General features: G+C 34.0%; 1 protein-coding gene across 1 annotated transcript; it reads right to left on the bottom strand.

Annotated features, from left to right (window-relative positions):
- Positions 1 to 696: 696 nt before the first annotated feature.
- On the bottom strand, positions 697 to 23,472 carry LOC132549903 (cysteine/serine-rich nuclear protein 3-like). Its single transcript, XM_060213879.1, has 4 exons — positions 23,383 to 23,472; positions 16,534 to 16,715; positions 9,618 to 9,737; positions 697 to 9,013 (listed from the first exon to the last, which is right to left on the bottom strand). Exons 2-4 carry the CDS (start codon positions 16,655 to 16,657, stop codon positions 7,110 to 7,112), a joined length of 2,148 nt encoding a protein of 715 aa, XP_060069862.1. The 5' UTR covers positions 16,658 to 16,715; positions 23,383 to 23,472; the 3' UTR covers positions 697 to 7,109.
- Between the last annotated feature and the right edge of the window lie 4,519 nt (positions 23,473 to 27,991).

The raw sequence follows: 27,991 nt of genomic DNA, 5'->3' as shown, positions 1-27,991 counted from the left end.
CGGAAAGTATGCGTGTGTATATGTATGTTACATATTTTTTTCTACTATAATCTTATTTCAGCGCTTTCCGTGATTGCATAAATAATCCGATGCTCTATTTAATCAATGAGCTAACTTGCCAAAATGTGTTAATGTCCTAAAATTTGATGGTGTCATGAAAAAGTCAACAGTATTGAAAATAATCAAAACGTGACGTGGGCATACGGCAAATATGACTGACTAAATAAAACACGAAGCCTGTGGCGTCCAGCCTTGGAGGAATTAAGATCTAACTGCAATATGTTAAAGACATTTCATCCAGTATAGTCATCGAAACATGAACCAGGATTTACACATTATCTGTGCCAAGTCTGGTTTAGATTGTGTACTGCTTAACGACGCCCTGTTAAGAGCAACTGTTATTTATGTAAGGCATTGCTTGTGAAGTGTGTTTCTGGGAGGCAGCGTAATATACCTGGGTTAGCCTTCTTGTGACAGTGTGAAACATTGACCGACTTTTTAAGTGCTATCACACTGAAGTATAGACAAAGACACCCAGCAGGATACCCCGCCCGTTCACTTTATACTGACAACAGGCCAATCAGTCGTTACACTACCATAGTCCTAAGCCTTAAGCAGTAACTAGGGCTACCATTTAAGGATTTGGTTATGTCTAGCTAAACATATATAGATTCTAAGTAAAATAAGACACAGATGTCCTCTTTTTATTCACATGATTTATTGCACAGTCATCTTACTTACACAATATAGATATATGTAGATATATATATTTATATATGTATATATAACAACACTATTGACATACTGAAACTTTGGTACACATGGTCAACAACTACCGAGACATTGGCCCTGTTTATATTGGTTGCCATGACAACCAGCTTGCAGGGAGGTCACATGATGCATCAGTAATAATACTGATTTATTTTTGCGTATAACAATTCTAAAATGTCACATTTTCTATTAAAAGTATGTACAACATAAAATCTATCATTAAAATTTGCTAATTGTAAGTCATAAAAGCATGGATCTAACCAATCTACCCTAATAATGTATATCAAAAGACAGTTGCAGACTGATCAAAGAACAACATGGTCAGCATTTCTTCAAAAAAAATATGTTCAATTCTAACAAATGAAAATCCATAAAATTGTTTTTGTGATGTGATTTTTCATTGGTGAAATAAATATGAATAAATCTACATGAAAGAATCCAATATACACCTGATCAAAAATAAGTGACAACAAAGAAACAAGAAACAAAGGGCACACATTTGGCATGACAATACCTTAAACCTGACACACCTTGGCTGGTGGTTTCTCTGTGGTAGAACACAGCAGTGTACCCATTTCATAATAAACAGTAAATCTTTAGGCCTATTATACTACCAAATTAAATCCTGGAAATATTTATTACAACAAGACATTCATTTACCATCAGATTCGTTTTTGTAACAAAACAGCAAACATTTACCATCAGATTCGTTTTTTTAATAAAACAGCCAACATTTACCATCAGATTCGTTTTTTTAACAAAACAGCAAACATATAAATGATTCTGAACCAGAAATAAATTCTCAAACTAGTTGTTATAGTTAATGACCTATATATTTATTTGGTCAATCTGATTTGGCAGATGATCCGAGTCCCCCCTCCCTCCCTTTTATTCTCACAAGTTGTACAAGAATGCTATACAAACACATGAACATTTTACAATTGAAAGAAAACATACTACACTGAATTTTTATCCCCATAAAAAAAAATAATAACATCACTGAATTTCACAACCATTATTGCAAATAACAACCAAGAAAGTGGTAATGTGTGAAAAATTAACAAAAAAACCCTAAGAATCATGAATACTTAAACTTGTTCATCAAACAACATATATTTAAAATATAATTTAACTATTGCAGTAGTAGTGTAAAGGATAAAAACTACGTCTTTTATCTGAGAGAGAAAATCTAGTAGACAGGTAAAACAGCATTGTGTTTAAATCATCTGCATTTGACAGAGAAGTTTTCAAAAGACTTGGCCTACATTACTAATTATCTTACAGTAGCTAGCTTATCATATGCTGGTATCAAACTTTCCCTATAGAGAACACAGAAGCTATTTGAAATGTTTTACGAAAAGAGAGACAGAAAAATGATCAATTGTAAGCATCTGGAAATTATTTTCAAACAATTTGTTCTTATTCAACAGCCTTAGACTAATACAGCCTTCTACTCCATTCAAAAATCAGATCTTTCAAAAAAAACAAAAAACAAAAAAGAGATGTTAGTTTAACACCAACTGAACAAAAATAGCTTATTGCAACATTACAAAGTGTAAAACATTTATAGCACTATCCTACTTGTAGATTGAGATGCTCAATATTAAAACAGATGTGAGAACACAAGAGTAAATAGAACGTGCCTCAGAAAATGAGATTTGTCAAATAAGTCACATCAAGATATGTTTCATGTACAGGATATATCAAACCAGACAAAGAGAATCTCCAAGTGGAGATATTCAGGATAGTTTGAAATTCATTTTAACTCCAACAAAACATAGAGATAAGGTTTCACCGTATATATGTAAAACTAATTGTTCATCTTACAAATGAAAGGGATAAACATACTATAAGTTTAGTTCAAATGACCTTGATCAAGGTCACAAGCGTCAAAAACCACTGAGGGTTACTAGGGTAATAAACTAGATATTCTGTTAATATCCGTGTCATGTTCAACTACTACCAGTACTTAAAAAGTGCACAGTGAATACAAATACTGGCAAAGACTAACAGTATAATTAGAACACAAAATATGATTTATCCTAAATGAAGTGAATTAAACACAAAAATACATCATACTAGGAAAGGCTCAGCAGTAACTATAAGAAATACAGAGCAAAACAAAAGGTATGTATTCAGGTACAATAACACAACATATATGAATGTGACTTGACTAGCAGAAAGTTTATCACAGAAACTTTGCGTGATATACTTTCAGCACGAACCTCACAGAAGTCCTTCCTTTGCTCTACAAACACCAATGCAGATCTCCCAAGTTTGTTCACAAAAACATCTAATCTCTCTACCTCAGAAGAAAACTGTCACAAGTTTCTTAACATCTAAACCTACAAACTAACATCAGATATCTCTCTTTATATAGATTGATGAGTTGATCTACAAACTTTGATATAGAAATGGTTGAATTTGTCAGTAAACAACAAAAACCTGACGAGACATAGTATAAATCATTTTTTTAAAAAGTGTCTGTAATATTTCAGTTGTGTTGATAAATGTTTTGGACTAGAACAATAATGCCATGAACAATTTCAACCAGTAGCTGGACTTTTAGATCAGTATGGTACAACAAGATCTATATACCAAGAGAAATGTAACTATATAATGTATTGTAGCTGATCAAAAGTCTCAGCTTGTATTATACTTAGCAATTATAAACAGCCCTATTATGGTCATGATGTTTTATGAATGAGGTTTATTGGTGTATAATTTAAACCAGCATTTTAAATGTTATAAAATAAGAATACTAAGAATATTGATAATAAAGACAACTGTGTTTCCCACAGTAATCACGACTTTCATACAAAATCTGGGCCATTTTTACTGAGGTAAACATACCAGTTTGTCAGCATATAAATGTACTTCAGACAAAGATCAGGACGGACCTATTAGTACAGGCCTCAAAAGGATTTGTCAAGCCTTGATAAGTAAATAGTTCAGATCAGTTGATATGTCCTTTTATATATCTGATATAAGCAACCTTGGTCAGAGTGATAACATAAATGACCCTATTTGTTACATTTCTTCAAATTTTACACATCTATATGGAGACATAACCAACAAAATACAACCTATACCCTTTAATACTTTAAAGAAAATCAGACATGGCAAAAACTTTTGCAATTCCTTAAGTCAAGAGAAAAACAAGATGAAACGGGACCATACAATCAGCTAAGTACAATTCCTTAAGTTCAGAAAAAGCTGACCCCAGTGGGGACATAATCCAGTTAAAATCATTTTACATTTCCTTATATTAAGAGAAAGCCGACAAAAGACATAATTCACAGTTGCCATCAGTCCTGTACGGCCTTTACATTCTGTAAACAATTCACCGTTAAATGAAGTACTTAAGTCACAATCCTCAAGTTAAACTCATTTCGACTCAAATGTTAATCAATAATTATGTGTTTCTGGCAAGGTGCACTTCTAATTGCAGTAAACAAACATGGCACAAAAATATAGTTTCTTAATTCAAAGCACCTGGTCGAAATTTAAAAATATAGGAAAAGAAATAAGCACCGATACTAACATAAAGACCAAACATTTAGTAATACTTATAAAGAAGACATCTTGTGCATCTAAATGTAATGTTTGTTAGAGTTTCAAAGGAGTTATCTCCCCTCACACACAACATCAACTGTGTGAAAACAAAGTGGAGTTGTTCGTATAATTAACACAAGATATAAGAATCTGAATTTAACAATTGTGTTCTCAAATTTAAAAAAAAAAAAAAACCTGCACAATCGATATCAGTTTGTTTTTCCAGCTGTTTAAAATTGCTGATAAAATACATTCAGTAAGTTCTACATGCCATAAAAGTAACTGAAAGAGGGGTGATACATACAAATCCAGCAATATGAATGCAGTAAAAATCTAGACTTATGTTCTCTCTGATCTATTTAAAATCATGAATCATTTAAATCTGATCACAATGTAATACAATGAAAAAAATAGTCAGAAAATAGATTGCAAAGGAAATGTCATTTTAATGCGATATGTTTGAACATAAGAAAAAAAAACAAATGTATTTCCCCTTATGACAAGGAAAGGGACTAAAACAGTTTTTTTAAAAACTCAGTAAACATGAAGAGATCTTTCCCCCATAAAATAGAATACATGAATTTGTGACATCTTTATAAAAAGCAAAAGGAAAAAATCACAATTAGGACAATTCTATAAAACATACCAACTTTCACTTATAAAGCTATGATGCAGAATCAATTTGGCAAGAAATTTTCATTTAAAAATTTCTAAATACAAAGCTACATACATTGTACACAGATAAACAATTTCATCACTGTAACATCAACACATAAAAGATGTGACCAAAAAGTGGTCCGTACTACATATGTAGTACAGAGAAAACATGCACAATATACTATATACTACAACAATCTGATCAGCACCTAAATATACACATTGAAAAGTCACCAACATGACATACAGATCTCTATCTTCCCTTCAGTTGGTACTGTGAGTAACTTGATCAATTTTGACAACTTTCATATTTGAGGACTTCGACAACAATTTTCCTTATTTGGTAAAATACTTATTTGGTCAGTTTGCATTGGAGGGCAAAAAGTGATGTGATGGTAGACGTTCCATTGAGGATATCTATGATATATAAATATTTAATTCATCAGTGTTTTATCATCGACGATAATAAACTAGTTAAAGTTTCGGCAAAAAATGACAATCATTTAAAATGTATTTTGCATAAATCATCAATTTGATTCTTTAAATACAAAGAGAACAGGTTTTTTTTAGTGAGCTTTATCATAGTTTCATATATCTTAAGGCTAGTTTGCACAATGCAGACCTGTTAACAATAAAAGACTTCTTAATTGCACATTGTCAACCTTTCAAAATCGCCAAAAATGGCCCAAGAATGTCAGTTATGAATTTTGTCTAACTGGTAAAATTCCTTTTTAATAGCACAACTTACAGAGATTCATTAACACAATGCAACATAGTAAAACCTTATTTAAAAAACATAATTACAACACAACAACTAAGCATCAGTTTGACCTTTTGTATTAAGTAAGTATCAGTTTGACCTTTTGTATCAAATATTTAAGTGAAATCTTGAAATTTTAACTTGTATAGTTTTGCACTTAGTTTTAATGATACAAGAACAACGTTCGCCATGGCCCATAAGTAATAAATCAGTCATTTACAAAACTTGCTGGTTTCATCCGATTTATACATTTTTATTTAGTTTTCATATAATCCGACGTATATGTCACCCAGTGAATTCACCAAAGTTAAATGTTTGTGTTTAGGTCAGTAGTGAAGTAAACCCTGAAGCTTTTTCATTGGCTGCACCAGTCAGAAATCAATTGTGATGTCATAATATGGACAATGACCCGACATCACAAAATTAAAATGGCTGCCATTGTTTGATTTTGTCCTCTACACTTTTACTTTAATACCTTTCATAATGTAGCTTTTCTGAGCTATGTGACAAGAAGTGATTTGTTTTCATGTCATATAAGATTTTATGAAACTCTTGTCTTGAAGTTTCGTTTTTGATCGCCAAGGTTTGCAAAAATATAACCTTCTCAGACTCCTTTCATAAGATCTCATGTAAAAGGAAAACTCATTTAAGATACTATGCCTGGTATTTACAAATTCAGCTTTGCAAAAAAATACTATTTAAATCCAAAATCCTACTATAAATTCTTTGCTTCCTGATCTATTTCTATTAATTAAGTAAAGAAATTCTTATTTGATACTGGTGGACATGATACATTAAGATATAGCTAACACCATATATAGCTAAATTTAACTCCAAAAAGCCGTTTACTACATAGTGAAGACATTGAAGAATTCTGCACACAGCAATTAATCTACATAATCTACTACAGTAACAATAGCAGACACTGACAAGTATTTCTATAATTCTACTCTAGATACATCAGTCCTGATCATTCTGTACTGTAAAATTATATATTTTCCTCTTCAGTTTATTTTTGTTGGTTTCAAGATCTAAATCCATGTATAGAAATAATTGTTAAGAAAGAAAACTCATTAATTTTAAGAGTACTGTATTTTCCAGATTATAAGTCGCACCTTTTTCCTTGTGAGTCGGGCTGGGGCTTATATTCCAGCGAGACTTATAAATGGATCAAACTGAAAGGCTAAAAATTTGCATGGCAGCTGATAAATATCGGAAAATACGGCACCCTCTACAAAATTGAATCAAATACACAAAGGAAATACACGGAGAAAATATTGGAAAAAATCACGAAAATTTGAGCCCAATGAAAATACATAATTTTACAGCAACAGCTTGGATATGTGTGCAACAATACATTTGTTCATTAAGCCGACACAGTTTCAACTATGGACTCCTTGATGATCTCACCAAAGTTTTGCCCTGTCTCCATCTTGGACCGTAGCAGGTCACGGTGGGTAGATGTGGTGGAAGTGATGGTGGGATTATTGACACAATGGTTTTGTTGGAATTTTTGTGATAAATCTTGAGCTATGCTCGTTGACGATGAGATGATGTTTTCCATGATGGGCGCAATGCCATAGTCAGCATTTGATGACTCTGTGTTGACCTTGGCTGGTTTGCCGTCTGCCTTGTGTGTTGAATGTGCCGTTGATTCGAGCAGAAGGCACTGGTCATTAGTTCTGTCCTTCAGTGGTGGCATGTCAAGGTCAAGGTCAGTATAGACCTTGGCAGTAGATTCACACTCCAGACTATACTCACTCTGTATCTGTTCAGTGCTGTAGCCCTCCTGGACTGGTTTGTAGTTCATGCCTTGGTCTACATACTCCAGGCTTTGACTTACATTGTTAATGAGAGATGAAATGCTGGGACATGTCTCCGCGATTTGGTCCGATGTTGTGTTGGTCATGGTAGTGTAACTGCATGAAGACAGACCTGATTCACTGGTCTGTGAAGTCTCTGTTGAGGTGTAAGTACTGGGGGCAGGGGCTTGCTTGCCTCCCTCAGGGGCCCATTGAGGTTGAGGGGTTGAGTAATTATGGTGGGAGTCAACAGGGGGCGCCACCTGCCCCACACGGTACATGTGACTGGCAGAGTTAAGGGGCATGTATTTGTGTTCTGTTGGGGTACCCTGAATGTAGTTGTTGGGTGGATTTGACCGGTGACAGAACTCCTGGTTGGCTTCCTCCCCTAATGTGCCCTCAAAGGAAGGAGTGGCCAGAGTCTGGTAAGACTTCTGATAATGATTGTTTTCATAGGTGGTGCTAGTGTCGCTAGAGCACTCACTGGTTTCAGAATAGGAAGCTTCCTCCTGCTTGAAGTTATAAAAGGGTGTTGTATTCTGGGCGGTGTAGAGGTCATCCTCTGTATCGTTGAAAAGAAGGACATGAGGAAGAGGGTTAGTAACAGTCCCCTGTGGCAGATCCTTGTATGGGTACATATTGTTGAGCACATTGCGCTGTTGCTCCGCCTCCAAGCTAGCATGCTGGACTTCTGCCATCATCATATTGCACACCTCCGAATTCTGACAGTCACGACAACTGCCTAGTTCATTACTGTTAAACTCAGACAAATCTACTGTTTTAGGCTTATCCTGACTGCCAACTCGATCCTGGTCACCTGATGAATCTGATCCGCCACCTGATTCTAAGTCAGATGTTGACTTTGCCCCCGTCGATCTTTGAAGCCGATATAATGAAGAATCCTCCTCACGTTTTTCAAGCTGAAGCCTCATAAGTGTATGAATAAAATGAGTTCTAACCCTGATGGGGTTGAATTCTATACGACCATTGGTGTTGCCACAGCCATCTTTGCTACAGCCACAAGGAAAGGACAGACGGTCTACCTGACACTTGATACCTGCCACACTACATGCACATGTCTCAGGATCACAATACACCTTACAATCACAACCACAAACCTCGCGCGACACACGGATGTCCTTGCACCGATCCTTCTCCTGAATGTCTATTTTTCTCACCCCTGCTTGCCGCAGTAGGGTGCGTCGTTGTCTAATAGAGATAGGTTGAAGAAATATATAGTCCTCTAAATCTTCAAAGTCGGAATCTTCCTCCTCTTCTTCTTCGTCGTCCTCCTCATCTTCTTCGTCATCATCAGATTTGTCGCACAACTTTGACTTTTCTGTAAGGCCAGACATTAGACGACCCTGTTGTCGATGCTCCTCCAGCATGCGCTGGTGTAAGCGTCGCTGCTCTTTAGCATATTCAGTCACTGAGAAGTCCTCAGCATGAGAGTGCTTCAGCTCCATACCTATAACATAAAATATTTTTGTACATTTATCTACTATCAAACAGTGTTGTTCTCTTTTACCTGTATAAACAGAATCATGGAATTGTTTTGACGAACAATGTACAAAGTGTCTGCCCTAGCTACTTTAATACCTATCCCATACCTAATCATATTAACTATGAAAGTAAACCGTTCATCCAATTCAAGATATTCTCTTACATAAAATTTGTATGATGGAATCAAAAAAGTAAATGTTAAACTGGACACAGAACAAAAACAGAAAGCAAAAAGTTTGGTTATAAACTTGTTACATAAAAAGCTGAGAGGATGTCGACCGATATAAGGGAAGAGGCTATGCTATTTTTCTGTCAGAAAAACACCCCTGTGTATGTTTATGTAATAGAAGAAAAGGCTTTCAATTAGAAATGTTAATGGCATCGGATTGTGTGAGATATATTGATAATTGAGGAGATCCCTGAGATGGCAGTCAAATGGTAAAAAATACCAAGAATGCCTAATTAATTTGCTTTAACTTGTGATATCAGGGAAAAGTAGGAAGCAAAATGATATATGAATGGCCTAAATGTGTTGAAATCATGCAGTCTTACTCAACCAGGAAACATACCCAGAGTAGATCCTCCCTCACTCGGGACACAAACGAAGCCCTGAGATCTTGGAAAGTAATATACTTTGACATCGTGAAATTGCACAGACTTTTTTGGCTTCTTCTGTTTGCTGACAATTCCTGAAACAGAATCAAATCAAATATATTAAACAAGATAATATAAATGAACATAATGTTCAGCATCGCATCAACTTTGGATGTCAACTGTTCAACTTACTTTTATTTTGCAGACATTCCCTATATAGCTATAAACCAGCCAGATATTCATGTCTGAAGTATGGTCGGTTTGAAAAGCTTCTCTTCAATATGGGATTTAATTGTAATTTGACACATCAGCAATAGATATGCCGAGCCACTGTCAAATAAATCATTACTTGTCATTCAAAAACATTAACAAAGGTCATTACTTTTGAAAACCTTTAATGATGTGTCAAATGATGTTATTTCCACTAAATAAACATTAAAAATCACTTGTAATGTCCAATATTTTAAAAAGTAATGACTATCGGAGATTTATGGGTGGGCTTGTTCATGGGATAGGTTTACTGCATCATGAAATATGATACCGAAATTAGCAAATATCTACACAGAACCTCATAGGCCACAGCATTATAATCTATATCATGAACTAGGAGACTATTCCAGGCCACCAAACTCTGATAATCAGGTTTTATACAAGTGTGAAATCATCTGACAAAGGAAACATGTGGAGATATCCTTGTAAAATGGTTACACTAAGCTAATGAACTGTATGCAATTTTCCTGATGTGTCACATACAAATCAATAGATGACATACTCCTGGGAGTACTGATGCGGTCAGTGTCCTTACATTGTCTAACTACGATGGCTTTGATCAATAAAAGAATTTCTGATATAACTTTATAGTAAAGGGTTTTAGTCCCACAAGTGAAAAAGGTGGGCAATAATACAGATCAATGATACTTGTTTTCTTTGTAAATATATATGTTATTTTCTGATTTTGTTAAGGCAATAAAGGACTATGTCAAAATAAGACTATATATAGTATGCCACTAATTCATATTTATCCGTCAGAACACTCCTGTAACATAAGAGGCCACTGATTGGTCTATTTATTATCTGAGGTTATTGTACCGTGGGATTTACTTTGATGCTTGTTGCGCCCTCAAATCAGGGGAAAGAAAGATCAAATTTTATAACTATTTACAGCTTAAACATAATGACAACTATGTGTTCTTACAGTTCAGCATTCATTTTTCAAATTCAAATTTTTAAACCTCTGTAATATAGAATCTAAATAATCATTTATCATGAAAGAAACTCTAATGTGCAGTCCATGGCTATGTTGACCTAGCATTCATATGTTAAGTTTCAGCTGATGCAAACACAAATGGGTCTACTGTACAAAAAGAATACTAGCAATGATTAGAAAAGCAAGTCCATTTTATTTCCCATTTTGCACATTTTGCATTTATTCTTTTTATAATAAGCAGGTCTAGTTTAATCTCCAAAGTGAAGTGTGATGATGTTCTATCTTTAAAGAGAGAAAAGATCTAGATAATATTTTGAATCCTTATCAATAAACCTTTGGCTTCATTCATATATGTATTAGTAACAATTGAGGTTGATAACGGTAGCAAATTCCATAGGTTTATTCTGACTTTTGGAAATATGCAGTTTTAATCTTAATCTTAATGGTAAACATACATTGCACATCTTGCTTTTTTCAATGAAAACTTTACATACAAAGTAGAGAAAAGGTGCCTTGATAACTAACCAATACCCATTGACCTACACCTGACTTCATTTGGAACAACAATTCTACACTGCATCAACACTATCTGATAATAGCACTGTTCTCCCAAACAAACAAAATATCAAATGTGTCATTCTTAATGAAAAAAGGGGTTACAAGATTGATCTCATGTGAAATTCTATTTTGAGAAGTAGAGGTATCCATGGCGACCATAAACTAGTCAAACTTGCTAAAGGTATAACCAATTATGGATGGAAATATTGCTGTAAAGTTTGTTATGTCGGTGAATAGGACTGTCAGATACGAGACAAAGTTGCCAGAACACCGATGTTTGTCTGCAAGAGTTGCAGAGACAGAAAGAGAACGGCAAAAAGAATGATGTGGTGAATTTTTTGCTGAATTAGTGACCTTGACTTCTGATCAAGAGACCAATAACCCTGACAACTTGTGCAAGGTTTAATTTCATTTATCTCTAATTACAGAAGCTAGAATGTCTCAATTTTTTTTCAGTGAACAAGTCCTTAAGACAAGAAATACCTTTTTTTAAATAACAGTTACATTGACCTTTGGCAGATCGTGCTTTTAGCTTGACAAAGAGAGTGACAGACAGACAGACACAAAAAACCATACTCCTGGACCTGCACTTTATATGATTTGCGTATCAATGGGATAAAGATTTTTGAAAAAATAAAGATGAAAATATTAATGTCATATGAAAAAATATGAACAATGAAATAATTTCAAAAAGCCAAAAAACAAAAATAAAATCTTTGGATTATCTAAAATGAACTCTAATGAAACAAATTAAAATTCATCATTGCCTGCACTTATCAGTTTAGCCTAAAGACTTTTTAACATACAAGAATAGCTAAATACCATTTATAATTATCCATGGTAACAGATAAAATAAACCTGCTGAAATTGTCTTGAATATTGATTTCAAAAACTGATCTGAATAAAATCAAGACGACCTTAATGATTTCAATAATTGACACTCCTAGTCCTGAACACAAAATTAACAATAACCACCATTATATACATGATCTGAAAAATAGGATTGATAATCAGCCATCTTCAGTTGCCAGAGCTTGACACTCCTTTTTTTACAAGGAGATGCAATATGCTTGATGTATGCAAATACCAGGAGTGTTTGGTGAACGCTATGGTAGGTAGAGCTGCTAACCTACTGTGTACAAGGCCGCTGTATGTTAATCCTGAGGCCCGTTATTACCAGTTCTCCATTGGGGTGTATTGATTTTAAGGTCGGCTTGGATAGACAGCCAATGTACATGAGCCAGTTTGTGCTGCAGAATCTGTGCAATAATCAGTAACAGTGACAAATTCTACTGTCTAGTGATCATACATACCTTCTAATAACACTTGGAAATCAGTTTGTACACTTTCATTATACTGGGTTTTTTTTTCTGCCAATATCTTAGACTTAAGTTGTTCACCCTCCTGACATACAGAAAGGTCTAGAAATTTGAGTGAGCTCACAACAAGAGATCCCAGAAGGATCTCAGCACCACCATTTTTTTTAAATATTTATTTGTTCTTTAAAAGGTGGAGCTATTCTTTCCTTTCCTTTCTTTATGCTCTTAATTTGAAATCTGAAAATTCCTTTAAGAAAAAGCGATGATTATAATCTTTAACTGTCGAATCAAAGATGGTTGCCCTCTGGCCAATTTTCTAATCAGTTTCAAAATTAAAAAGGCACCAACTAGGGAGTGAAGGCATTATGAAATCTAGAAAAAAACATATTTTCATTGTGAAAATCCACGAAAGCCTATCGACAATTTTGCTTTTACTGATAATTTCTAAACCCTAAATAGCACAACTAACACCCTAGAAGAGCACCCTGACATTTAATAAAGATCCATCTAACCCTCAAGAAAAGTCAAAATCCAAGATGGCAGCAACTTTTTTAGAACCAATCGATTGACTGATTAATAGGTTTTCCATCTCCATGACTTCTCCAATGTCCAGGTATCATCTCACTGATGACCATTAGTGATCTATTGATGTGAGATGTCGACCTGTATCCATCTCAGAAACTAGGGACCAAAGGGAACATACATATGAAATTTGAGAAAGATCCATCCAAGTACTTCCTTTGAAATAATGATAACAAATTTGCATTATCAAAATTCAAGGTTGACATTTGTCTGCAGTTTCATGGCTTGTCCAAAAACCAAAAGACAGCTACGGACCAAAGAAAACCAACATCCCTAGTTCTTTGCAAGAAATAGCATTCACATTCTCCCATTGTCAAAATCCAATATTGCCATTTGTCAGCCAGTTTTTATCTGTTGGTCCAAAAGCCAAAAGGGTATAACTATGGACTATGGAGAACCTACATATGTATGAAGTTTGGAAAATATCTGTCAAGTTCTCCTCAAAAACATGAAGAAGCTACATTAACAAACTTTCATTGTAAAATCCAAGATGGCCAACTGCCAATCAGTTTGTTTTTCTGATCACTTCCAATATACAAAAGGTAGAACTAGCAACTGGGACCATGGGAGACCTTAATATGACATTTGTGAAGATCTATTCAGTACTCCTCATGATCAAGAAGTAGCGATATCAGGACTCCTTTAAAGACTGATGACGTTTGGAGGACAGAGAGCAGTTAATTTGACCAGCACTGGGCCAAAGGTATACCAAGGTAAATCAGTTATTTTGGGGAGTTTTGTCAGATGAAACAGACTAATTGCTGTATACAGAAAACCTTTAGTCGCAGGCTTATTTCATCCTTTGGACAAAAAGGAGAAAATAGAAGGCAGCTAAAGTTGGAAGTTAAAGCTAATATATATTTACATATATGATATATTTAATACTTTATAAAAGTCCAAAAGATATCATTGAACTTTAAGTATTTAACTGGATCCTCTCAGAATGAACTTGGAACAAGAATGGTATTCCTAGAGCATCATCCTTATTTCTTCAATACTGTGTCTTAATTAAGAGCAAAGATGATAATCACTACCTCAGTGTACATGTCTGTACTGTCCTCTCCATTCAACCCATTAGTTTGTTCATTTTTTAAAACTGTGACACAGTATCGCACCACTCAACTCATCAATTGTTCAGTTTTTAAAACTGACACAGTGCCATTTCTCCAATGTGTATTTGCTGCAGGATTTTTTTTCAAGATACAAATTAAAATCTTCCACAGGAGACCATTGAACATCTTTGTGACTTATGGTCCTATAGTATCTGGAACTAGCAGAACAACTCAGGCTACAAGGTGCTTGCCTTGGGCATTCAATTAACCCTCCACATTTTGTAATATCAGAATCTAACTACAAATCTGAAGGGTTAAAGTATGTGTGAAATAGACATTTCTTTTCAAACACATGAGTCAAAACTCCCTTTTGGGTGTCAAATTCTCAGTCCAGATCTAACAATATATAATGTAATGTTGTACTGAGTAACACTCTTGCCATTCCATACAGTATGTTTGTGACTGTAATTTATGTTAGACCAGTAAATCATAAAACAGAACTTGAAAGTGAATAGGACATCCCCCCCCCCCCCAAACCTCTCCAAATCAAACGAGTGTTTTATGGCCAGTTGTACACCCGTTTTCAAGTTGTGAACTTACTTACCATTCATGGCTACTATAATATTATGACATGTTGCGGTTTAAACCATTTGAATATGGTGTCAGGGGTATATGTTAGTGTGACAGATTGTTCCCACTTAACAATGCTTACAACCTTAAGCACACACTCCTGTGATAATTTGTTACCAGCCTGTATATATGTCTACAAAACAGACAGGATTTATGCTTTAAATCAACCAAATGGTGGACATAACATCGTAAATTAATGCAGAATTGCCTTATTGACATCTTTTGTATATTTCTGTGTACTGTAATCATCATATTTTAACTGCTATATTAAATTCACATGTGATTTTTGTTTCTGGACGACTCTTGTGGCCACAAAAATCAGATATAATCTATTAGAGTTAAAACCATCATTAAAATAAAATAAAATTTAGCTTCTTTAATCTTGCTAGTATTATGTAGAATTCTTAATTGTGTCTGGAACTCATGGCTTGCCAACATTTTGAAAACTCTCTTATTTAGAGACATACCCAGATTTTGAACTTTGTGTTCTGAACACTTCACCTAAAACACTTAACATCAATAGAAATCAGGCAACTGGATCTACATATGAAATCCATGTTCGAAGCATGGAGTATCTATATTTCATCAAAGGATACTTCTCACAAAAGTTCCCTGATACAAATCGGTTCTGGAAGTAAAGACAAATCAGCGTACCAGGCATGATTCCTCTGATTTAATATGCCATATTGATTTCTTGTGCCTCGTGCTCTAGCTGTGTGTTACAATAATGTCTATGAGTAATATTTTAACAACAAGATCAGTCTTTAATAATTCAACAATTCAGACATCACAGATGTATTTATAGAAAATAATATATATCTCACAATGAATAGTCGTGTTCAAGTAAACAATGAAACAATATGATATTAGGAACCATATTTTTAGCAGAATGTGGTAGGGATTTTTAAACAATAACCCATTTTTTTTTAAAATTCAAGTAGATTAATTAAAATGATCTTGCATATATACTTGCTCTATAGATCAATAGTTGTTGACAATGGTTTCATTCTCATAAATTGTAGTAATTGAAATTGAAAAAAATGATTGAAAGATCATCCATCCTGAATGTTGATAGGACAATAACAACATCAAATCAAACCTAAAATCAGCTGGAGATTATGACAGTCTTAATTCTAAGAAATTACTGCTAGTCTGTTTCAAAAATATTTTCCATTCAAAAAACATTGAAATCAATACTAGAATATTGTATAACCACCATTTCTTAACACTGCGTGAGATCTAAAATTTCTAAAATATGATTTCATAAATATCTGGCAAAATAGTCAGATGTTGTTCAATATAAGTTAGAAATGTCAAAATTATATCAAGAGTAGATCTGACCTTGAACTTTGAACCCTGAATTATGACCTAACAAGGATCAGTCAAAATAGCTGGACTTTCAGATCTTTACCTGTGAGTACATCAGAACTGCTGTTGGTCATGACAGAACTACAGTTGCTACTCTCACCTTGAACTTTGAACCCTGAATTACGACCTAACAAGGATCAGTCACAATAGCTGGACTTTCAGATCTATACTCTACCTGTGGGTACATCGGAACTGCTGTTGGTCATGACCGAGCTACAGTTGCTACTCTCATCAAAGTCGGAGTGGGTGGGACTACCCCCATTTTCATTCTGGAGCTCTGTAAACTTGCGCTTTGACATCCTGCTGACTTAGAAAAACCACTGTGTACTTCAGCCTTCCTCAAACATGGACATCATACTGAAAATTACAAAATGATCGGTAAAATCACTTTCAAGATTAGTTATATATCAATGAGTGCCAATTTCAAGCAGTTTATTGTCAAAACACTGATATTAATAGAAATACCAATGGTATATATAATTAACTACATACAATAGAGCATTTTAATACGTTTTCCCCTTTTTTCAGTATTTATTTTTAATTCCTGAAATTCAGGTCTGGTTCTCTCTAATTATTTTCACTATGTTTTAACTTGCTACCTGATATACAATGTTTTAATGGTATAAGTATGTCCTGAATAAGGTCCACGTCTAAAATAAACAAAATATTTGTTCCATCACAAAGTACAGACTGCTATAGTTTATATATAATCCCTCCCACAACCACCATATCTACCACTGAGAAAATATTTTAAAGTTTTAATAAGCACATAAAGTTTTGAAAAATTTTAAATTGTATGTTCACACTGAGGCTCAAACAAATTGAATCAATGTCAAGGTCACAGCTTCCTTATTTTACTTTTGATTACACAAGACAATTGCATCCACCGAATGTGCAAGGTGACCTGACATTATGTAGCACAAGGTCAAATGAAATAGGGATCACACAAGCTATTTCCATCAATGATGAATTGATCATCAAGGTCAAAACTACCTGCCAAGGTCAAAGTGTAACCCAGTGACACCACATATATATATACATGCACAGTAATTTTGGGACTCAAATATTTGAGTCATGAAATCATGCTTTTCCTGTGGGATTCCTTCAACTTTTGAGAATTCACTTATCCCTTAGTATTTAGACTTGTAAACTTTTTGGAAATGGGCTTCTGGACTTATCTGAAAAAGTCCTACAGAATTCACTGTATGTAGCCTGATATTGGTAGCACTTGGTCAAATTTAAATGACAAAGACAATACGGTGAAATAATTTGTTTTTTTTTTTCATTGGTTTGGGAGGCGGTTGTTAATAATTAGTATAAGCAGATTTATAATGCAATATTTAATGAAATCAAGTGTCCATGATATAACTGACAAACAGTGAAACAGGAGCCCTTCGAAAATATGATTTTATATTATGTCCTTGACCTGAACCGACATGTTCTTGCACTGATGGAAGTGCAAACATTAAATAATCTCTGCATGGAGGCAAGGTCATTGAACTTAAATAATCAATTTATTATCCATGGACAGTCCATTGAACTTAAATTATCAATTTAATATCCTTGGACAGTCCATGGAACTTAAACAATCAATTTATTATCCACGGACAGTCCATTGAACTTAAATAATCAATTTATTATCCATGGACAGTCCATTGAACTTAAATTATCAATTTAATATCCTTGGACAGTCCATGGAACTTAAACAATCAATTTATTATCCACGGACAGTCCATGGAACTTAAATTATCAATATATTATCCATGGAACTTAAACAATCAATTTATTATCTATTAAATTACCAAGCAGTAAAATATCACTACAAGTTTGCTGTATGTAATCCTACCTGCATCTTACAGCTACAACCAAATTTACATTCATTGTGTTTATAAACTGGCTGTATCATACATTCTCTTAAATGTTCATGGGAATATACAGTCATGTTCTCTTGAAATATTCGTGTGGTTGCAAGCACACTCCAAATTGCAAGCACCAATGCGGGTGACAATTATGTACCGTTATGATGGAGGTAGGATCATGCTTTTGATACTATACATTACTAGATTAAATAAAAAAAAGTCCTATTAATATTTTAAACATTAATAACATTTTCAAATAAATTTTACAATAAAACTTTAATATTGACATATATATGATTAACTTTCACTTTTTATGCTTTTTTTTTTTTGTGATGGTGAAGGTTGGGAAAACATAGACAATAGACTCATTATTATAATTATCCAACCTCTTTCTGATCCACGCCTAAATAGAAATGAGGTCAGATTACAAATTCAGACAAGTCTGGTCACATATATCAATTATTCTAGATCTTTGTTCCACAATCTTGAAATTCAGATCTTATGTGTATTGCTTTACTGATATCAAAATAAAAAACCTTGAAAATTCAATCAAAAATGCAAATCTCAAACATTTCTTAGCAAGTGATAAAAATTTATTCCCCAAATGACTTTCATTAAGTATAGATATCTGTACATGAGGTAACCTCACTGCATGCACAGCGAAAGGACCAGAAAGGCTGTGGCATCATATTGATCTGCTAGAGTGAAAAAGCAGAATGCTGTGCGACAAATAGATGAAGAATTATTGATTTTTCAGAAGTTAGTCCTGGGTCCCTTCTCTCAGACATCTATACTACCATCCAACAACAACACTAAACTTGGCCTTAAATAGTTTCCATGGTAACACAATCCACACCATTTCTCCATCGAATTTTCGAAGAGGCATCACTAAAACTTCTCATCATTCTTTCCATTTTCACAGAGAGTACATATGGGTACATTTTGTGTGCCAAGCTTAATCAAAGTAAGATTGAATCATATACATACATGATAAAATGTGTAAGTTTTCACTGTAACAGAATGGTTAATTCTTCAATTGACAAAGCATTCTAACAGGCTTTGTAAATTAGATAACAAATACCTGTTCTATTATTGATTGTTCTTTCAAATCATAAGCTCTCCTTTCTCTCTCATATATTATATATGAGACTACATTCTGCTTTTTCCCTCTCTCTCTCTTTTTCTGTCTCGTTACTGTGGGGACACCAGTTTCACAAAGACATTCTGGGGACACTCATTTCCAATAGTGATATCAAAATATGATAGTCGCAAGTATATATCACTCCTCCACCCAATTTAATCTCTCCAGAATATTGAATAAAATCTGTGGCAGTTTTTAATAGACAATCCTTGTGGGCACAAATTTATCTCTGTAGGTGCTAGGACATCAAAGCAGTGACCGCCAAGAAATGACATAAAATGCCATTATACAGGTACGAGGAAGAGAACAGAAGAAAATATGATTTTGCAGGCACTGTATCCTGATAATTAAAAGTCTGTGAAGACATTGAATGAAATTGTTTTTCTCTGTATTTCATGCATGGTGTCAGAAAAATGTCTCCTTAACTACGACTTCACCAGACCCATCTCCCTCATATAATATATATGGGACTGTAATTTTCTGTCTTAAATTCTTAAATTCAGATCATGATGTAAAACCTCATATTTCAAATATTGGTTTTCACTGAATATTTGTTCCTGAAGAGGGAGAGTCACAAAGCCGATAGATTGGTCTACTACATACTAAATCAGGATTTTGAATAGTCTTTACTTCAAGACAATAATTTTGTATTGCAAATCTGTTATAAGCAATTAAATCTGAGAGAATTTCTGATTTTTGGAAATTTTTTTCATATATAAAATTTATATGTCAACTGAGAATACAGGTACTAGGTAGCTTTAAGACAGACAAGAAATATTTAGAACCTGTTTGATACTTCCAGAAGTATTTGTGCATATAACTCAAGTGAAATACGGTTGTTTTTCAGTATTTTCATCATATGTTACTTTCTAGGCCTGTTAAGTGTTCTGCTAGTACTCTCTTCAAAACAGATGCTTTTTCACAGTTGCATTCTGTTATGTCAGCTTTTTACCCAATTTTATCTACACATATCACAGGAATTGATCTTACTGATTTAGTGATCTATTAAAATCATTTTGATATTTGAAATATAGGGAAGTAAACAGGCAATTTTTGCTGACCTGAGGTTATATACACTAGTATTATATATTGTGACAATTGACAGGAAGTTGCCATTGACCAATCACAAAATATGCATATCAGAACACCTGTTTATCTGGTGGGTTATCTTACTTGTTAGTTACTTTGGTTTGTCATTATCATCATTATAATTACCATCCAGATTTTAAAGTACAATTTCATGTTGAAGGAATCTTGCTCTTGTCAGGTTATTTTGCTCATGACTGGCTGAATAAATCACAAACGTTTATATTTTCTTTGTAACTTGCAGCCTTGGTGCAATCTCACTTCATAACCATAAATTCACCTTCACTATACAATTGGGTAGGAAATTCTGACAATGAAATGACCAGTCATGAATGACTATTGTTGTGAACAAGATGGAAACTAAAGGGTCATAACTCTTCCAAGACTAATCAAAACAAAACTACATGACAGATCTAATATTGAGGTCATAAACTGAGAGAAAAGACACCATCATTATAGTAATGAAAATAACATCAGTAATTCAGAGGGACTGGCTGTAAACTGAGAGACAATCTCCAATCAGTATGAATGTTTTGAAAAATGATCTCCAAGTCAGAAATTATTTTCACAGGATAGATAGAGGGCCATACTATTTGTAGTATCCAAACATGAAGTAACTATGTAACGATGACAGACATTTGACTCTGAAATAATGTAACAATGTTATCGACTTTACATTGCAGGAATATTGAATAGTACTTTTAAAATGTGATCAGTGCAGTACTTGGCAGTCAAGACTGGAGTGTAAGTGCAACCCAGATTACTAGAAAACTAAACAATTACTATTTTTTCTATAGTCAAGACAGAGTGAAGGGATTTCAAAGATTTCACTAGTAGGTATCTTGGAAGGAAATTTTATACCCATGAAAACCCTAGTACAGCCAATCAGCCAGAAATACAGTACTTGCCCAATTGGGCACATGACCAACTGTACCTGTCCTAGTGTTAATCTGACTTGCCCAATAAAGTTTCATAAAAAAAATGAAAAAAAAATTCAAGTAAGTGAATACAATGAAACAAGTTCTTATCTTAGCTTTTTTATGTGTGATGTTAAATTAAATCAGACAAATAACAACTGTGAAGCAAGATTTGACCAAGTGGTAATAAATTTACAGATTTTTTCAGTATATCATGTCAGGTAAACAAAGATGGAAAATTAATGTGATTGCAACAAGATAATGTCCAATATAGAAGGAGGATGTCCATAGATATTGGGATAGTGTCTGCATGATCTAGAAGTAGCATGGGATGTCCATGGGTATTGGGATAGTGTTCCAAGTTATTTAGTAGGAGGATGTCTGAGGATATTGGGATAGCATCCGAGTTATCTAGAAGTAGAAAGAGAATGTCCGAGGATATTGGGATAGTGTCTGCATTATCTAGAAGTAGAAGGAGAATGTCCGAGGATATTGGGATAGTGTCTGCATTATCTAGAAGTAGAAGGAGAATGTCTGAGGATATTGGGATAGTGTCTGCATTATCTAGAAGTAGAAGGAGAATGTCTGAAGATATTGGGATAGTGTCTGAATTATCTAGAAGTAGAAGGAGAATGTACGAGGGTATTGGGATAGCGTCCAAGTTACCTAGAAGTACAAGGGGGGTGTCCGAGGATATTAGGGCAGTGTCAGCATGAATGTTCTTCTGATATACTCTAAGTTATGTACATACCTGACAAGATGTAAAAGACTGTTGGTATTAATGCTGAATATATACTGACTGTACTTTACAAGGCAACTAGTATCACATTGAGTACTTATATTGAAAGATTTTGTAACTTCAATCCACTGTCAGTTTGCCATTGTACTTGTAACTTTCTTGTTTGATATTTGATGCATGACTGACACAAAGTGCCTAACGTAGGGTGTATACCTGGCCAAGGAAAACTAGCCAGATCATGATATTGCATCAACTGGACAGAGCTATGTCTCATTATATACACACTTTTCGTGATGAGTCCTTAGCACCATTAACAATACGAGTCAAGTTACAAAGAGACATCAGGGGTACTTAAAATTTGAGGGAGTCCCATAAGAAAAGCATGATCCCAGGATTCAGATACATGAGTGAAGAAAATCACTTGACAGGTATAAAGACAATACATGTCGGAATAAATACTGGCTTTGCTGTGAAAGTAGACATTAAACACTTCAGAATGAATATCCCATTCTTTTCTTTAGCAGCCATTTGTGACTGAAAAGCAGTTAAGGGACTGAGAAGTTGATCAACACAAAGTAACAGATCAATGTTTGGTTCAATGCAAGTGGAACTCCACCAAACACCTACTGACATTCGATGGGAGCTCAATGACAATGGGCCCGGAAATTAATATTTCTTGTTAAATGTTAAACTGATCTTGAAAACACAGAAAACTACTGTGAATAAAAAAAATGCACAATTAAAACAATCTTCATGGCAGATGGCCTTACATTGCTGGACAGCACTGACAGAATCAGCTGAAATAGGGGCATGCAAAAATCAATACGATTCAAGAAAGGGCACAATATTTCAAAAGCACCATCCATAAAGGAATATGAAATGATTTATCCAAGATGTAAGGTTGTAAAGGTGGAACTGTTAACCGATGGTGAAACTTAGAAATGATCTGAGGGATTAACATAATTCAAACAGCAAATAGGCAATGTAACATCCGTGTTGTCTGTATCTATTAATTTACATAAATCAATAAAATAACCTCACTGTAAATTTGTGAGTCAATACATTAACAAAGGCTAATTAGAAATCAAAATGAATACGAGACTGGACTTCTATATATATTGTAAATAAATAAACGCACGTGGAAGCACGAGTTTCGGTGTTTTCCTACTTTCGTTTATGGAAAGTGAAGTATAGATCGTTGCCTTGTCTCGCTTTCACCAGACAGGATCTATTCAACCCTTCATGTGTTACAAGAAAACGTGTGCATGAACTCCGTACTTACCTATTATACTGAAATGGGCGATGGATGAAGATGTCACGTAAGCCTACCTTGTAGTACAAGTCGGTCTGGACCATACAAATGCAGCGCTTTGTGTATACTAGCCAGAATTAATGGGCCTGAGTCGCGATAATTGTGTACGGTCTCACTAAGCCGACCATAAGCAGCCGCACAACAAAGCGATTATACCGATACAGTGAAATATCCGCACATCATATAGTACCCGGAAGCAAATAGCAAACGTGGAATAATCAAGCGTTTTTAATGGTAATTACACCTAAAACACACCAGGACATACAGTTATAAAGTCTAAAACCATACCTTAGTACATCTTTTTCTTTCAAATTTAAAATGTCTATTTTACCTCATATCAATGCGCGACAAAGAAGCTGAATCTGTGCCAAGTACTGTGACGTCATTGTTCCGCGACCGATCCCGTTTTATTTCCTAAAATGGACGGACTGGTCTATTATGATAGGTTTGAAAAATATAAACTTTTTGTAAACATTATAGTTTAGTTGATTTCATATATATTTTAAGTGCTGACTGATATATGTTGGTAATGTCAGCATTTCTGGTGCAAAGATAAAAGTAAAGAGTACATGTATATAAAACTGGAAATATTCATACTCCCTACACCCCAATACCGAAATCGACTCTACCTTAGAGGTCAAAGGTGACTATATTTCATGCCCATTGTTTAACCACGTGTATGGTATGTTTTGTTGACAACTCAGAAACCGAACGATGGGAAACTGCATTCTCATCTGAATTCTGTTCCCTGCCAATTTATTTTACAATGGAATCTGCGATGTAGGAATTGCTATGTCAATTCTAAAAGGTAAATTACGACAATTTGGTTGTCTAGCTATTTGGGGAATGAAACATATCTAAATTTCCCGCCGAATTTTGTGGTCACGGTTTGATTGCACTGAGCGGTCTTTGATCTGACACACTGACACTCATAAACGTCTACAAAAATGTCAGCACTCAAACACAAATTACATAATTTGTTTTAAACAAGTAGACACTAATTTACTGTGATTTAGTTTCTTCACATCTACTGAAATTATCCAGTCATATTTCATGGTTAATATATTAAAAAATGTAACTTGGTTTATATAGATCTGCAAATATATATAATAGATCTAGTATGTTATTGGAGAATGCCTTTTTGCAAAAAATCTAAAATTGTTGAATGGGGTCCAATATCTCTACCTGTTTATATATATATATGATGAGTAAAGTAATAAAGATGGTAAATTGTATATCAGAATCTTAGGAGAAATCTATCTTTATCAAGACACAAAATGATGCACAAGTTTCATCACATACATAAAACATTAAAAAGATAAACTTACAAGCAACACTCAGGAACGATAATATAAAGTGTCTAGGTAATTCCTTCAGCTAATAGACAAGTCAAGTCGAAGGCACAAACAAAAGACCACCTAAGGTGATGTATAAAAGTATTGATGAATGAAATGTAGTGTGTGTGATAGCCACCCAGTATATGTATCAAACTCTGAGAAAATTGGCACTCAGGATATATGTATCTTAATAAGGAATCAGTGATTAAAAATCAGAATTTTTTAAAAACTATTTGTGTAGTCCTGGCCAAGGATATCAATATATATGACTGTGAATAAAATTCATATATATTTTTATAACAAAACCAGTTTGTTTGAAATTAATATGGAAAAAAACAGAATTCTCTAAAACAGTTTATTGTTATATTGAAGATTTTAAGATAATTTATATTGACATTATTTAGTGTCAGTTGAAGTAGAATACATGTCATATTGTAGGTTGTATGACATAGTGGTCAAAAATTAATCATAGATATTTTGTACTGTATGTTGTATCATACAGAGAACACATAAAGGTCAAACTAACTGTATTCCATTGCAATCATCTTATTTTAGGGAGAAAATCCCTGGAGGGGGTGAAATCGGTCCATTTTTCTACTGTATCAGCAGCCGCTTTGTCTACTATTGAAGAGAAGAGCGAACGGGATCAGCTATCCTGCCAATCCAATGAGAGCCAACAGGTATACACTTTCCTAGTTAGTAGTCATAATGCACTGACCAGCTCACTGGACATGTGTTGCAGTGGGGTTTTTTCACAGCAGAAAATGGAGAAAACTTGAAGAATATCTTCTAAATTTCAAAGAAAACATATATTTTCCCAATTCATACAGGCACAGGCTTCTGTAATGTTTAGGGAAATTAAGAAGAAACACTGGGTTGTCCATGCAAGCATCTGTCGGTCCATTGGGTTTTCCTTACATGGGACATGGATTTGTCATTTCGTCAAGCAGATTCATGAAACATTGAACTGTTGATAAATATTTAGTCATTCCTCTGTTCTGCTGTAGAAGAGAAGCAGGTAAATCACAGCACACTTATATCTTACCAGTTTTAGCTTGCCTTGGCCAAAGGCAAAGCATTGGTCATATGTGGTCCATGTGTCTGGCTTCGGCTTTTCCATGTAAGCAACTTCTTTTCAATAACCAGCTGACCGAATGCCATGGTATTTGGATGGTTGGTGGCTTGAATGAAGCCTAACAAAGTTCTCAAAGAGAAACAATATTGACCCTTATTCAAAGTCATAGGTCAAATTTGTTGAAACCTTTTTAAACAACTTCTTCTGACTAACAAAAAGGCAAAAAGATCTCCTCTCTCAGTTCTGAACTGATTTCTTTCAAAAATTGATAGGCTTAATTACCTTAACATGAAGTTGTGTTTTTCTTAACAGCAGTGTAATTTGACTTTATTTTGAAAGGTTACTGCCCATGTTTTGTTATTTTTTATTTGGTAGATTTACTTCACCTTGTTTTCATAATGTTGACCAAAGATCATTTACCTCAGTTTCCAGTCAATTTCTTTCAAATTTAGTAGGCTTAAATCGCCATGGTATGAAGTGATGTTTTTTCTGCACAGCAGTTTGATTCAGCAAATCATGAAGGAGTTATAGCCCTTCGTTTTTGAAACAAACATTATAAATTTATGTTTGTTAGAATGAAGGGTAAGCTTAATTGCAATAATGGTATAAGGCAGTCTTTTTACATATAGGACATCTACTTTCGCTTTAATCAAAGGGCTGCAATCCAGTATGACTGACATTCGAAAGTTTGCTTCAAACAGAATACTTTATAATATTCAGTCACCTACCAAAATACATGTGGAAGAAATGTTTTTCTTTGTTCTTATTTCAATTTGTTGTAAAAATAATTTGTGATGTTTCATGTTTGACCATTTCAAGTAGAAGAATCATATAAACACCATGAAAATGATTCTTTTCTTCCTCGATCCTGTAAATTGTTGCCCGATTCTGTGAATAGTTTATCCCCATTTAGGGCAATACCACTGACCCTGTTATTGCTTGCTTCACACCAGATCTAAAATGAATTGATCACTTTCTTTTCAAAATCTAAACAGAAAATGTTTATTGTTTTTTTTTTCAGTTTTCTATATATATAAAACATCTTTCACAATAGATTCCCAGCAGGCATTTTACATCAAATTTACGTCGGATTTGGACTTAATCCTGACGTCAGGATTACGTCAAATAATGGTCAGAAATGAAAGTAATATTGACGTAAATGTCTGACATCTATATTATGTCAGTATTTTACGTCAAATTTACGTCGGATTTGGACTTAATCCTGACGTCAGGATTACGTCAAATAATGGTCAGAAATGAAAGTAATATTGATGTAAATGTCTGACATCTATATTATGTCAGTATTTTACGTCAGATTTGGACTTAATCCTGACGTCAGGATTACGTCAAATAATGGTCAGAAAGTAATATTGACGTAAATGTCAAATTTTACGTCGGATTTGGACTTATCCTATAGGATTACGTCAAATAATGTCAGAAATAAAGTAATATTGATGTAAATGTCTGACATCTATATTATGTCAGTATTATACGTCAGATTTGGACTTAATCCTGACGTAAAATAATGTCTGACATCTATATTATGTCAGTATTTTACGTCAGATTTTCGTCATTTATGAGTCAGAATTGGTCCGAATCTGACTTCAGATGTGTTACGTTGCGGATGCTTTGAAGAATTAAAAAGTAATATTAATAAAATAAATCAAAATATAGTTCCTCTTACAAATTTTATTTATAGCATAATTGCACAAAAAATTATATATGTATCATGACAATAATCAACAAATTTACAAAAATGACAAGAGCGACAAAAGAAATTATTCATGACATGATCTTCATTGTTTAAATATAACAAAACTAGTCTTAAAGACAACAAAAACAAGCTTCTGTATAAATGAACTCTCGTGTGTAAGTTTTCTATCAAAATCATTATTTTAACACATGCACAATAGAAACAAAATAATCATTTTCTTTTCAAGATTTTACAATAAACAAGAATTGGGAAAAAAAAAACTGGTTAAAGAAATTATTGTAATAAAATATTGAAAACCTAATTTATAAATACATACACAAAAAGCAACCATGAAACATTCCAAATGCACAAATTACAAAATGTTTGAAACATAAAATGTTCATATTTATTCACTTTTAGAGTGAGCCCCTAACAAAATTAATGTATATTTTATTATAATACCATTAACCCTTC

This window comes from Ylistrum balloti, unplaced genomic scaffold (assembly GCF_031769215.1).
Source record: "Ylistrum balloti isolate Yb309-2 unplaced genomic scaffold, AGI_CSIRO_Ybal_v1 Utg370090, whole genome shotgun sequence".
NCBI lineage: Eukaryota > Metazoa > Mollusca > Bivalvia > Pectinida > Pectinidae > Ylistrum > Ylistrum balloti.
Note: the sequence above shows the minus strand (reverse complement) of the source record. Positions and strands in the feature narration are given on the sequence as shown.